At 35.3% G+C, this 15,446-nt stretch overlaps 1 protein-coding gene across 1 annotated transcript in view; it reads left to right on the forward strand.

The window, feature by feature from the left end:
- LOC128019746 (transmembrane protein 163-like) overlaps positions 1-15,446 on the forward strand; it is a 29,698-nt gene that overhangs the window by 4,826 nt on the left and 9,426 nt on the right. Inside the window, exons 3-4 of the mRNA XM_052605938.1 lie at positions 14,004-14,047; positions 14,435-14,526. Of these exons, the coding sequence (XP_052461898.1) occupies positions 14,004-14,047; positions 14,435-14,526 (136 nt within the window). The remainder of the gene's footprint in view (positions 1-14,003; positions 14,048-14,434; positions 14,527-15,446) is intronic.

A 15,446-nucleotide genomic window follows, 5' to 3' on the forward strand; every position in this document is an offset into this window, starting at 1 on the left:
GCAAGGTTCAGTCTGATTGGCTGACTGAATTATGATTACTCTGATTACACATTTTCTGAACAACCGTTTGCAGTAATTCCTCACAGTTACATTTCATTCTATTACTTTGCTATATAGAAGTTAAGATAAATTAAATGATCCCTAAATGGCACATTACATTTCAGTTAAATCTTTTCCTATCTAACTGGGCCGTTGTTGGCTTAAATAAGCTGCAGCGTGGACCAGACCTTATGCTGTTGAGTCAAAGCCCTGGCTAGCTTCAACAGCCATCCTTCAGGATGGGCAGCTAGTTTAGACTAGTTAAGACTTTCGGTAAATTCAAGTTTAGGCTAGAACTGGCCAATGTGGTCAAGTGTAGGCTGTCAGAATAGTTTGCACTACAGAGTTGTAGTTTTTAAATATTTTGGGTTTTAATAGTGGTTGAGGTGGTTTTGATACAGGAAACCTTTATTCCATTATATTAATAATGTTAGTTAGAAGAAAAAATTTAATGATAAAGTTTTCATGGAGCATAGGTTTTTGCTTCCATAGCAGAGTTATATATATTTATATTTATATATATGTATATATTAGAAAATATTAGAGACACAGTTACATTTGTTATTTTTAGGAAGACACACATATGTAACTGGTAGACCCAACAAAACTGAACAGAAAGGACATGGACTTATACAGGCACAATAATGTGAGAAACACAGGTGTATGGAATGACTAAATTAACAGGGACATGGAACACATGGGAAAGAAACAGACCAGGAATTAAATTAACAAACCACGGACACAGAAACTGGGTCACAGGGGCAAAAACTCACAGACAGGTCTTTTAGTATGTATCTTTTTAGTAAATATGTTCAATGATGGTCTGCATTGATTCTTTTTAAAATTCAAAATTAATTATAATGAAAATTCAATTATAATTATTTCAATTATGGCAATATATTATTATCATATCATTATTAATGAATGTTTTAATGATAATATCTTGCACACTATTTTTCACATGCCTTATAGATATATAGCTGCCTTTAAAACATAGGAGGGTGACATTCTCAGTGGGATCCTTGGCATTTAAACATTCTTGACTTTAGCCTCTTAACTCCTCATGAGACTGAGGAAAAATGCAGATAAGGAATGTTGCTCATTTTAAAGGGGGTGTAGCATTTGTGCAGCAGATGCTCATTTAAAATATCAAAGCTCACTGTCATCTATACAGTTGATCTCAGAACTTACAAGCAACCCTGTTTTTTTATGTCTTCACACTCTTGATTTAGAGATAACCCTAACCCTAGGACAAAAAAAAAAATGTGGTTTCAATATATCATATTGAAACAGTATAGAATTTGAAGATAATTCCTTTTTGCACATGCACAAAGATAAAGCAAAGGAGTAAATGAAAAGGGTTTACAGGAAGTTTCCGTTTTTGCTTGCCAGATGACGATGACCCCCCAGCTGAGTCTTAGTTCCTGCCAAGGTTTCTTGCTCATTCTATCTAATCATCTTAATTTTTGCCTTTGTCTCAATCATTAAAGGTTGCAAGCCATTATTCTATGTAAAGCTGCTTTGGTATAAAACCATATGTCTTGTAAAAAGAGCAGGTAAGATTGAATTGAGAAGGAATTGTTTGAGAGTGTAAGCTGAGAGAAATGAAGATGTATACCATGGCCCTGTAATGAAGGCAAAGAGCAATTTCTCATCCCAGAGGGACTGTAGCTTTAAGTTTTTATATTTATCCCCTCTACCTCTCAAAAACACACACATGAAACCATACTTAAACATGCGTTGTCATTTTATCATCCCTGTCTATTTTTAATCTTTATGTCATAACAGGATGACTAACAGGAAAAAGGAAGTTGGCATACGAAGTAGACAGTGTGTTTATCACGAGTTGTCTTTAGTAATAACGTGTATGGTTGTCAGACATTTCACATGACAATACTCACTGTGTTATCAATGACTGTGAACTTTGCAAAAGCTGCTTTAAATGCAACAGTGACTGTGACTTTTTGTGAGTTTGTACCAGTTGATATTCTCTGCCTTCATACCCTTAATTTATGTAAAGCCCATGGCACAGCTGTCCACGAGCAGTCTGAATGTCTCATGCTGAAACAGAATGTATAGTGTGTCCTCTGTGTTTTGTAATATGTAATGATGTAGCAGTCACTACACTGTCGCTCTTATATTGTTCAGTCACACTTACACTGGAAAGAATCGTTCTTCACCGAACAGACATCATGATTCTCGTGATGCCAGCGGTGCAGGCTTGTGACCGTCTTTGGATTCTGAGCAGATGAACAACCAGCTTTGTTTCTGTGGTTAGGAATACTTCAAATTATTTCTTTCTTTTTTTCAGATATTTCATGCAAGAGTTTGTTGAGAAATCATATGATATGCTGGATCTGAAAACATTCTCACTGAAACTCATAGGAAAATATATGATAAAAAAATATGTTTAGGCAATGCATCGTATTTGGAAAGCTCAGAGATTTAAAAAATAAAAATTCTGTCATCATGTCACTCTCATGTCTTATCAAACTATGATTTTCTCCCATGGAACACAAAATAATTTGACCTGATATGAGCACTGGAGCTTTCACGCTTCAAAAAATTATGAACAAGCACCATAACAGTATCATAAATGTGGTCCGTCTTATATATTCAGAGTCATCCTAAACTAAACGATAGCTTTGTGTGATGAACAGACTGTAGTTTCAAAGTTGTTATTCAGTGATAACCACATTGAGGTATGTTGTTGATCATTGAATCAGTGAAATGACCTTGAGAACTGATTTTTTTTGTGATTTGGATAGACCATTCATTGACCAGATCTGACGTACAAGAAAGATATTTGTCTTGAATTGGATATTTTTACCTCTTTTAAGTAAAATTCTCTTTACTGAAACATGCTTCTCAGTAAGTTATGGCAAAATCTGAGTGATTTTCATCTTTTTTTAAGGAAGGGGTTAAATAAGATATTTTGTTCTCTCAAATAATTTTAAATAACACTAATTGAAACAATTCCTTTATTACAGTTTTTCATGACTGATTTATTTGATCCTTTATGTTACACACATCTACAGCAGCATAAAGCCCAGTGTTCTCCTAAGTGTCTCATTTGTTCTCATATATTTCTAAAGAGAGCTGAAAAACTCTTATCTAGGGCAGTATTTGTGTGAAGATTTAATTCTTGCTTTGTACTTATTTTAGATTTGGTGGAATATATAAGATGTTTCTCATTAGGAAATTGTATTCTCTACTCCAGTCTTGTTCAGTAGTTCAGCTGAATAGACTAGCATGAAAATTCATTGATAACAAGCCTTTAACATGTGATATTTGTGCAATCCTTTACTTGCCTGTATATTTGACATAAAGGATTATTAATGCTAAATAATGCATTTTTGGCAGTTACAGATGAAATGTAATTTTTGCGCAGTTTCTTCAGTCAGACACTGCATAATCAGATGCTGTGAAAACGATTTATGTTGTCAAAGAGACATTTGTGCTATCAATATGGCCAGGTAACTTTGCATAAGATGGATGTTATATGAGCAAAATTTACTTACTTAATTACATTTTACAATGTAATGCACCGATCAGCAAAAGAGCTTGACGTTTTATTTCTGCTTTCATCAGTCATTGTCATGATTAGTGGTTAGATATCTCTGTCCGGCAGTGATTTCACAATAAGGACCTGTCAGATACCAATGCTTCTGGTAGATGTGGTTTTCTTGCACTGGCTATAGATTTCCTTCTCATTTCACTGAGTGTGTTGATTTTATATGATTTTTAGAAGATTAAATATTTCTAGTTGTTGATGTTAGAGATATTGACATTTTGGTTAAGAAAATTTGATTTTAGTCGCCTGAACTACTTCGCAAATATCTGATGCATGACTCAGAATATTATTGTAAGCCCAAAAATATATGGTCACAGAGTAAAAATGTTTTCAGTCTTTGAGTTTTTTTTTTTTTTTTTTTTTTACCAAGGCATTTATTTGATCAACAATATAGTAAAACAGTAATATTGTCAAAATATTCTTACAATTTTAAATAACTTTTTATTATAAAAAAATATATATTTAAATAATTATCAACGTTGAAAACAGTTGGCCTGCTTAATATTCCTATATTCTTCGAAAAATAAAGCTTGAAAGAACAGCATTTATTTGAACTATAAAAAAGTTGTCACTGTCACTTATTATCAAATGGCTTCCGTGCTGAATTAAAATATATAATTTGTTTTATTATCTATATTATTATTCATTTATTTTATAAAAATCATACTCAGTCCAATGTTTTGAATGGTAGTGTAAATAACTTCAATGTGCCTTGCAGTACTTTACAATGACTTTTAAGTCAATCCAGTATTTGTACTGAGAAACGGATCTGTGAAGTTTTTCATTCAATCAGGTCAGTGTGGAAAATAAGGATGTTGATTTGCACTCTATTTTTTAGGACTTATCCTATTGTCCTATTATTATTCTTATTCTTATTATTCTGTTATACCATTTACTTTCATGATTAGCAGGCATGGTTATTAAATACTTATCCATTCATTCCTGAATTCAACAATGCAGACAGCAGAATGTGTGTTTGTCGGAAAGCTCGACACAGCTAGCAGAATAACTTGTTTAATGCTTAATGAAGAGTCAGTACTGTTATAATTCAGCTGGTGATGTGATACATGCTTTGTGTTTTAAACAGCTTGTAGGGTTTGGTAATGGCATAGCAACATTAGTATTTTGCATTTAGTTTCAGGTGAAGTGCAACAGCACTGCACAAATGAAATCGTCATTTTTACACTAGCTAAATGCCAGACGTGCTCAGAGAACAATTGCCTTTTATGCAAATGATCTCTTTTGTTCCTTCAGTGTCACCTTCCTCATACCGCAGTGGCTACATTCACTATATTCACACATCACATTGGCTGTACAAAAAAACGAAACAAAAAACAATGGGTTATTTATTTCGTATTGTGAAATTGTATTGTGATTTTTAAAGCATTGTTCCTTAAGGTGAAACTATAAAAGGATTTTTAAAAAAATAATCACAAATAGACGGTAGTGTCATAAAAGTATTTTATACAATTCATATGCTATATTTCAAATCTTCTAAAAATTCTTTAAAAATCAATTTTAGTTTCCATTGGATACATTTCAAGAAAACAGTTTGATCTATTCTCGTAAATAAATATATATTTTTAATTACTTTTTTTTTTGTTATTTGTATAAATTACTAATTTAAGAGGCAGGCAGGGAGGAAATTCAGAATTAAAGTACCTGAATTAAAGTACACTCACATCAATTTATCATTCCTGAACATGGGGTATGAATGTGTGAAGTTGGGTGTGCAACTGAGTTTTTAATGATTTTACATAAAGAACTGGATTCATTGGACATAGGACAACACTGGTGGAATGTGGCACTCATGGGAAATCAGTATTCCAGTTTTCAAATCATGATATGTGGCATAATAACTAGATCCTTGAGACTTCTATTTTAATGCAGGCTTTCCAATGTGCACCCATGTTGCTTGCTACCAAAATAATACTGAATGTGAGAAGCGATAGTGATGAGTCATTAGCCTGTCATTTCAGACTATTTAGTGATCTGAACTAACATGTGGTGCTTCATCACTGCAGTAGTCGCCATGCTTTTCAACCTCATCAGCATCTTCAGTTCAGTTTTATTACTTACACAGATAATAGATCATATTAAATATATCATTATGTTAATGTTACATTTCAAATGGGATTCCAGGCAACATCAGATCCAAATTTAGCATTGTTTAATTGAACTGACATTAAGCAAACTGAGGCCAAGTTCTCCAGATCCACTCACCAATATAGTGAGTATTAATTAATGGTTATGAAAAAGTGTGTGCGTGTAATATAATATCGCCCACTTGAGTTCAGTATCTTTACACTGGGACTGTCTTCATCAGCCTCATGCTGACATGCGCTATAGCTATACGTTTCTCAGTATAATGGATTATATCCACACACACAAGTGCCAAAAGACAGAAGATTTATTCACTGCGGTTGAACTTTATTCCCAGCTGTCTGTCTTTATTCCTTTCCTGAAGACGGGCATCTTATATCAAGTTCAACCAAGCATTTAGGAGAACATTTTCAGTTCAGATACACTGCGATGAGTACTTCAGCTGATTTTATCCCTGTTGGTTTCTTCAGTTCTCTAAAATTATCTGACACTTTTTCACTTGTGAATCATCACTGAGATGTGACATCACCTTTAAAAGACCGTGGTTGGTGACATTTTCAGTGTGGAAACACATTTCACCTAAAGTCGCTCCTCATTTTCTGCACTTACTGAATGTTCTTCTCTCACCTTATCAATGTGCTGTGCTGCCTGAGGCTATTTTGACCATGTTGTCATAAGATGATGATAATTTATTGTTTTGTTCTTTTTTTCATCCCCGTGTTGTTAGCTGAGTATATAATGTTTTTGGCTTCCTCTCCATGACCTGCTTGAAGCATCAAGAAGGTTTGGCTAAATGGGTTGCATGTATTTTACTGGCACTGTAACCTGAGCAGAGCTTTGCTGACGTCTGCCGTTCTTCTCCATTAGGAACCTGTCTAAACACATTAAGTGTCGGTATTGAGTTCTCCTTCCAGTCCATTTAGACAGGACCGACATCACAAAATTGTTCTCTAATAATGGAACCAGTGTCCTGCCGGTGTTTATGGGACACATCATCAGTCACTCTGAAACTCTGCAGTTTTTATTCCTATCTACCTGTCTGTGTTTCTATCTGTCAGTCTGAAATAATATGATTTGTCTACTGAGTTTCTTTATAAAATTAGCAATACTCACTTCTTTCAGTCTTGTTTATGAAAATATAATTTGTCTTCTGAGCTTCTTTATAAACATTGCAATACTTTGCACGCTTGTCCTTTTTTTCTTTCTTTCTTTCTGCATTTCATTCTGAAATATATGTAATTATTGAATTTTCATTTTTTCCGAATGTTTTTTTTTTTTTTTTTGATCTTTCTTACAAAAATTGCTATTTCCTTCCCTCCTTCAAGTCTCTAGTAGTGCGTTAAGGTGTTTGTTGATGGAATGCAGAGTGTGGGTGTCCATTTGTTAAATATGGATAATATATTAGGTTTTAAATTAATTTCTCATGCCTGCTCTTATGGGGCTTTTTCTAAGTTCAGATTTATTGTGCAACAGCAACAACTGATATTCATAATGCTCCAATGTAAGCCCTCAAAAAATATGCTAATGCTGTTTACATATAAGTTTAGAGAATAGCTGTTTATCACCTAGTGTGCTGCTGCTGTCCATGGTCCTGAACTCCCTCTGGCTATTACAGTTAAGAAAGCCTGGATTGAGGTTGAATGATGCTATTTCTGAGTAAAGCTGCATATAAATTGTATACAGCTGGAAAAAGGCCAAGTTCAAGAAAATTTTTAGTTAAGAGCATTTTAGTAGACTGTGAAAAAAAATAAGTTCTTTTGCACTGGAAATTTTTTTTTTGGTTAAATATAACTGGATATGCCATCTAGGAATGCATGAATGGACACCATATTTAACACTAGGGCAATACAGTCTGTTTCATCTGAACTCCTGTGCTGTTCATGTTAAAATATGGACAGTACAGCTGCTGCTCTGGTTAGCTGTTGCCAAGACATGTGTTCATGTACAGCAAACATACACACGCTGAGCAGGTGTTTCTAAAGCATGTCAGCTCAACAGGTCAGCTTTCAACCTGTGCCTCAGTCTGCAGGCAACTGTAATGCAGAGGGAAAATGATGTTAAAGCTAAAAAATGTTAATGTTTGAGTACTGTTTTTAATATGCAGCCAGAGTTTGTAGGATGATTCAGCTTGAAAAGTGTAAACGCTGTAGCTTCTGTGGCACTTTTAACATTACTCTGCAAATTCTGTCCAGCTTGACCAAAGACTTTAGAAATACCAGGAAGGTGCATTATATAAATATCAATAGGAAAAAGTGCAATAAGGCAAAATGAATCCCGGTCTCTAAATAAAAGAGCCAATGGTCAATTAGTAATGTAAGTACATCACTGCAACTGCTGTTAGAAACTCTAGTTGCCATATAAGCAGTAAGTGTCCTTAGACGGGTGCTTAGGAATTCACATGCACTTTGGTAGGACCAGCCTGAAATATAAGCTGAATTTTTTTTTTTTAAACTATTTGAGAATAAGAAACAATGTTTATGGGTGGTTCATGTCATGTTATTTACATGTGAGTGTGGCAAGCAGTCTTTGAGATTTCAGGATTTCCCCACTATAGGACCTTGTCTTGCATGCTCAAAATTATTCCCCAAAAGCAATGCAAATATGGCCGCAAAGTGAACAGAGTTTCCTTGAAAGGGACTTTGGCTCGACACAGCAACATTGGCTCAACCAAAGACATGAGTTTGGAGGTGGGGCTACCTGTTTGTTTGTCCAGTGGCAGACGGGGAGTGTTCAGAACATCCGTTTGATAACATTCAATATTTTTGCATTATTCTATTTGGTGACGTTATTTGGTTCAGATTTTACACACTTTAACTTTAAGCATAACTGATTGTTAGATTCATAAAAACTCCTACAATTCACCATAGTCGAAACATGTTATCCTTTTTAATAATAAATCGTTTATCTTGAAATATATTTATAAGGTGATTAAATATTTATCTAGTTAAGTTATTATAGTTTCCACTGTGCCCCAGTCTAATAAACTCTTCTAAAATACACCAGAGAGACCTCTGAGTAATACAAAGTCATTATACCAACAAATCTGGTATTTTCTGGTTAAACTTTCTTTGTCTTTTTTATTTTATTTCAGCCTCATGCAATAAAAATCATAAGCTTCTGTTGTTAAGTATTAAATAATTAAAATGTAAATATATTTACATTTATTGCATGTACTGAACGACATTAATTTTTATTTTCTGTCCTGCAGAATTGATTCAGCTATTCAGTCAGCCGAACGCCATAGGGTGTTTATGTAAACGTGAGCACTGACTGGGAATCAGATGTGTCTTTGGGCATGTCAATCCTGTCACATGCTTCTTCTCACACACCACATTATATTTACATGCCTTGAAACATGCATGCAAACCATGAAACTTCCTTAGAAGCATTGTCAGTCTGGCATGTCCTGAAGCCTGTATCAGTATATATTTGATAGCGTTCTGCAGCAGAAAGCAGGTGCAGCCCTCTCTCTGTTAACAGCGAAACAGCAGCCAAGCAAATCTGCTTGACCAGCCATATTGGCTTGGAGCCTCTGGTCTCAAGGGGCTCCTGGAAGCTGAGCTCAGACGTGAGCTGCATGTGCTGTGAGTGTGACCTCAATAAATCAACCTAGATTAGGTCTCTGGAACATGGATGCGGTACCACAGAGATTCTGAGGGTGAGGAGGCAGGTCGGGCGTGTGGCTGGTCCCACAGGAGGGAATACCTGGAACCTGAGAATAACTCAGGGAATAAATGGAATTCCTTCTTGGTATTAGGCATAAAAGAGATTTATATCCAACTTGTTAAAATAATGGAATTGATGCATTTTCCTTGGAATGTACTATTGCATGAAATTATTTTTTTTCCTTTAAATGCATCCAATAAAAATGTTGGGAGGATTCTATTTTGTTTGTTGTCACAGGTCTATATAACATCTCCACATTATAAGAGCATCATTTATAATCTAATCTAATAGACATAATCTAATACTCCTTTAAACCCTTGTTTTATACAGGGCATCAAAGTCCTTTAAATGCATCCATCTATTCACATAATTTAATTACTTTAAGTAAATAAAAAGTGCCATATAAAATTCAAATTTGGTATTATAAGTAAACTAAAGTGTTTTGTTTGTTTTATAGTCTTATAAAACACAAACAAATATGCTTGCACTTTTTGCACATTTTGTATGCTAAAAAACTTTAGAGATGTATGGAAGTATTTTGTGTGCAGCTGTGTGCAAGGCATCGTGTAAATTCTTGTGTGGATAAACATCAATTTTAAAGTCACACTTTTCCACCAGCACAAAGCTGAAAAAACTAATTTGAGAAAACAGTCAAGACACTGATATACTGCTTCACTATTCCATATGTTCATTTGTTCTTTGACTAAGTTCTTAGCATTACAACTATTCTACTGAAGTCCAATAATGGTGTGAAAAACAGCTTACTTTATGAATGTGCAAAGTGCCTTATTTCTTCTGGAATTATAATAATGCAAATGTGTTTTTTTCATTTAGTATTTTTTTTCTTTCTTTCTAAGACTGTGGAAGTCTGTGGTTGGTCGATTTATTTGTTTGTTTGCGGTGAGAACAAGTTTCTGGAAATCAGGTTGTGTGAATTATCCTGTAGTTTTAAAAAAGCTGTAAGACCCTTAAGGTGCACATTTAAACTTTTTTATCCAATGTTAGTCTTACCCACAGAGCATATGGCTTCAGCTCCCCTGTAAGTCTTGCACTGTATGATGATCATATTTCACATGAAGCCTAATCTCCACCGTTTTTCTGAATTAAATTCCCCAACTATAATGGGAGCGCTGGTGAGCTGCACTGAGGGTTGGGAGTGCAGTAAACTCCACTCTGCATGTGGCAAATAGCCCAGCACTGGAGGTTGTGAATTATTAAAGACAACATTTTGCAGCAGAGCTGAGGAAGAGCATTGTTGTAATAGCCAATGTTCCCTAATGTGGCCGCTAAATAAGGTTGAGGAGTTTGCATTAATTTGCATTGGAATTGGCGATTAAGTCCATTTCATAAACACACAGACTCTCTCATGAGGTAAATGTTGATTATTCAGGTATGTGGGATGACTTAGTCACTAACCTAGCACTAAGATATTAAGAGCATGTTATTGATATTCACTTAAGCCTATTGACTCTTTTAAAGTGACGATTTCTGTGGCGCTCCTAAAATTGATTTCAAATAGATTACAGTAGAATTAACAAGACACTGACGATTGATTTGCACAGTAAATATACTGGATTTCCACTGCAGAAAATGGATGGAAGATTCTTCCTTTCATAACAACAGATTAGCTGCACTGCACCACAAATAAAGCATTAAAAAGGGAAACCAGGGACTACTGGTGACATCTCAAGTCAAAGACTTAAATAAACACTGAAGTTCTAGTGTATATTTGTGACAGTTTAAAGCTTTTAAAGAGCGAAATCTGATTAACAGGAAGCAGCAAATTCTTCTTTTTATTTCACTGACGTCTCTGTCCTTCTTTGAAATTCATAGCACACACAGTCTTACAGGAGGACGACATTCTCAGTCAGCTCCGCTCCTGTGAGACGGATATTAGTGTGATGAAAAGCAGGAGTGGTGGCCATTATCGGCCCGAAGCCCTCAGAGAGGGGTTCTCCCACCATTCCTCATTTATTACAAAGAGGAATTTCATACGTAATTGTCATTTCTCCTGAGCTCAAATCAATATGTATTTGTTTTGTAGCAATTAAAATTCTATTTTAATAGTTTATTGACCAGTGTAGGATTAATGTTTTTGAATTATATAAAATTGTCAGTCTACCGTAATTAAATGAATAGTCCTCATCATTAGTATCATCATGGACTCACTCTCATGTCAGTTGAAACCAATGTGGCTTTCTTCTGTGGAACACAAAGTTTGACGAATTGCCTTTTTAATTTAATGAATGGGTACATTTATGGGGACTTTGAAGCTTCAAATAGTGCATCAAGTATAAGATGATCATACAAGTGTTGTCCATATAATTCTGGAGCTATTAAAGTCATTTTAGGTTTGTGTGATAAACAGACTGTAATTCTGTAGCTGTTGCAACATGATCACTGATTCAGTGAGTTCAACTAAACATATTCAGACAAGTGTTATTAATTGGATTAGTCGATTCATAAAAAAAAAATCAAGACTAATTTAAAAGGATGATGTGAGAAACTGCAATGCACAATGTGGTGGCTTTAGAAACAACCAAGTTAGAGGCAATTTCAGCAATATTTCACATGCATGAAGAGATGTAAAAAGTGCCAAACACACAGAAGTTACATTCAAAACAAGCAATGTTCTGATGGTCAAAACAGATAATCTGTGTAACCATTTTGAGCTTGTTGTGAAAGCTGTGTGGTGAAATCATTTGCCCTCAGGTGAAATTCCCTTTTTCCACAGTGTTTTCGTTTTGTGTTCTGATTTGGAAACTTGAAGTATGCATACATTTCCCCATTTTAAACCTGCTGTTTGTCAAAAGATCTGGACCAACCTTCACTTCCCACCTCCAGTTTCCACCTGAGCCTTTAAAACATATGCTAAACAAATGAGAGTATACTGACACCTGAACACTACAGCCATATGTTCTTATGGAACCATGTATTTACTGTACATCAGCAGAAAAAAATGATTTTTCTTGATAATACTAATACGGATGTAATGCAGGACTGGAGATGTTCACACTCATTTTGACCTACTTCCTCTGGCTGTTTCCTCTGCTGTAACTACACCCACTGGGATCTTTGATCCTCACATTCATTCCTATGTGCATGTTTTTTTCTTTCTTTTTTTTCTGGAATATTTCATATGCATAGGAAGAATGTGGATTTTATCTTTCTCAGATAGACTTGTATTTTTTAATCTGCTCATTTTGGCAAGTTCAGAAAAGCCATCATACTGCACATATAATTATTAAACATGTAATCCATATGTTCATTCTAGTATTATGACCCCTCAGCCATAGTTTTGGGCCACTGTTGATCTGCTAAATGCAGAAATTCAATTTTAGATGTACTTGTTTCGTTGTGCAAGTAGCTTTTTTTCTTGCTTTTTTGCCACATTTTTATTGCCCGAGAGATAAGCTGAAGAGATAGAATGTGATGGAAACACAATCTTGGCCAAACTTGGACCTGGTCGGATCTCACCACTGATTAACACTTGTACTGACCACAATGCCATCACTCTGACATTGTTGGATATTATATATTACAATGCACTGACTGCATCAAAATTAGTTATGGGAACATCCTCAGTAGTTTTTATCATTTGATTTAATAAACAAAACATTGTTTGTTTTCCATGCATAACAATAGGTGTTCTTCTGTTTCAAGGGCAGTGCATTGTGCAGTGCACAAGCCCTCTGTTGCTATGACACGTGGTGGTCGAGTCTGTCTTTAAAGTTGGAGATCAATAAACAGTAAGAGTTCTCCACTCAAGAGGCAGGCAGCAAATAGAGCCTCTCAAATGAAGCTCACGCTTGATAAAATGGAGAATTTTTGTAGAGACGTGAGATTTGTCAAAAAGAGTAAAAAAAAAGCCTTTTTCAATTCACATTTTAATAGATGCAAATAGAGGGGTGAGTTGACTGTGGATTCTGTTACTGATAAATGTAATATGGGATTTGACAATTGCACTTTCATCTGATAACAATAGCTGGCATTGTACAACAGACCTGAGCTTTGAATGAGCCATTAGTTTGGACTCAGAGCTGAACGTGTACAGGAGGCACTTCCTGTCACTGATGTTTCACAAAAGGAACAATCCCCTCACCAGACTTTCCAAGAGCAGTTTGTCTGTTGCCCTCTGTTGACTTATCTATGATTTTGTCTGTTCAAAAGACATTATGTTTTATTCCATTTGTAATGTTTTTCTACCTTTCCTGTCCCAGCTTTTGGTTTATGTTACATTACATTACATTATATTATATTGCAATTTTTTTTTTTATTACCATTGTTTGTTTTTTGTGTGACTGCTTTTCCCTTAACCATACTGTGGTGTAGAATAGAATAATACATATTATATAATACAGATGATATTTATGTGCTTAATACCTAGTATTCTCATTGTACCATTTTCAAAAAAACAATGGTGATACTGTGTTATTTTTTATTTAATGTTCAGAATGATAGTGACTGTAGTTCAGAAATATCCATCAGAAGCTGCTTTACATTGGTCAGCGCTGTAAATTCTGTACTGTGTATTATTTGTAATTTAATATATAAATACAGCTTATATATAAATACATCTTTCTCTCTTCTTCTTCTCTGTTGTTTTGTTCTCCCCCTTTAGCTGTATCCTTCATGAGACACAGTGCATCAGCTTTTGGGTTTGCCGTAAGTATAATCTTCAGTGTTAATGAATTACATGTTATTTTTAGGCAAAGATGTCTGGAAAAGTGTGTATTTGTTTCTGCTTAATGTTCACTCGTCAAGCTATGTGTAAATATTATAGAAATGGTGTCCGTTTTATATTATCCATAAACCTAATGTAAGATATGAAAGATGGTTGCTAATGACACTGGGAACAAAAAGATGATGAGCTGCTTAAAAGGATATTTTTATGACGCAGGTTTTGTTTTTGATTTATTACATTTACCTTCATTACATTCATGTGCTCAAGGCAGCACTGGGAGTGTTTTAATGTATCACTGAACCTCAGTTTGTGACTTAGTGAGATAATCACCATTTCTATAGCACTGATGATTCACTGTTGTTTTTCAGTTTGACGCGACGTTAGATGTTCTTTCCTCCATTATAGTGCTGTGGCGCTATAGCAACGCGGCAGCGGTTCACTCTGCCCATAGAGAATACATGTAAGTAAACAAAAGATGAGCTGTCTGTGGTATGTAGGGCACTGCTTAGTACAAAAAAACCTTCAGCAAATTACCAACAAGGATGAATAATGCTTCCTTTGTGACCAACATAAAAAAAAAAAAAAATAGGTCACACTTTATTTTAGGGTCCAATTCACACTATTAACTAACCATTAACTATGACTTTTGCCTCAATTAACTCCTTATTTGCTGCTTATTAATAGTTTATAAGGTAGTTGTTAAGTTTAGGGTATTGGGTAGGATTAGGCATGTCATGCATTATATGTACTTAAAGGGGGGGTGAAATGCTATTTCATGCATACTGAGTTTTTTACACTGTTAAAGAGTTGGATTCCCATGCTAAACATGGACAAAGTTTCAAAAATTAAGTTGTACGTTTGAAGGAGTATTTTTGGAACAAGTTTCGGAAAGTTTTTTTTCGAGTATGACTATGTGTGATGTTAGATGGAGCGGAATTTCCTTATATGGGTCCTAAGGGCACTTCTGCCGGAAGAGCGCGCGCTCCCGTATAGCAGAGCACTGAGAGGCTGAGCACAGACATTCACTGATCAGAGCGAGAGCGTCGCGAATTGTCACAAAAGAAGTGTGTTTTTGGTTGCCAGGGCCAGACAACCCTGCACAGATTACCAAAAAAAAAACAGCATTAAGGGACCAGTGGATGGAGTTTATTTTTACAGAGCATCAACGGAGTTGTGCAAGTGTTTGTGTTTGTTCCCTGCATTTCGAAGATGCTTGTTTTACAAACAAAGCCCAGTTTGATGACGGATTTGCACATCGTTTATTTCTTAAAGATAATGCAGTCCCAACGAAAAAGGGTCACGATCATGTGTTGGAACCGCAGGCGGTGAGTAAAACTGCTTCAAATATCTCTGCCTCCTTGTTAGTGCGTCCGTCTCCCA

The sequence above is a fragment of the Carassius gibelio genome, chromosome A9 (assembly GCF_023724105.1).
Source record: "Carassius gibelio isolate Cgi1373 ecotype wild population from Czech Republic chromosome A9, carGib1.2-hapl.c, whole genome shotgun sequence".
Taxonomy (NCBI): domain Eukaryota; kingdom Metazoa; phylum Chordata; class Actinopteri; order Cypriniformes; family Cyprinidae; genus Carassius; species Carassius gibelio.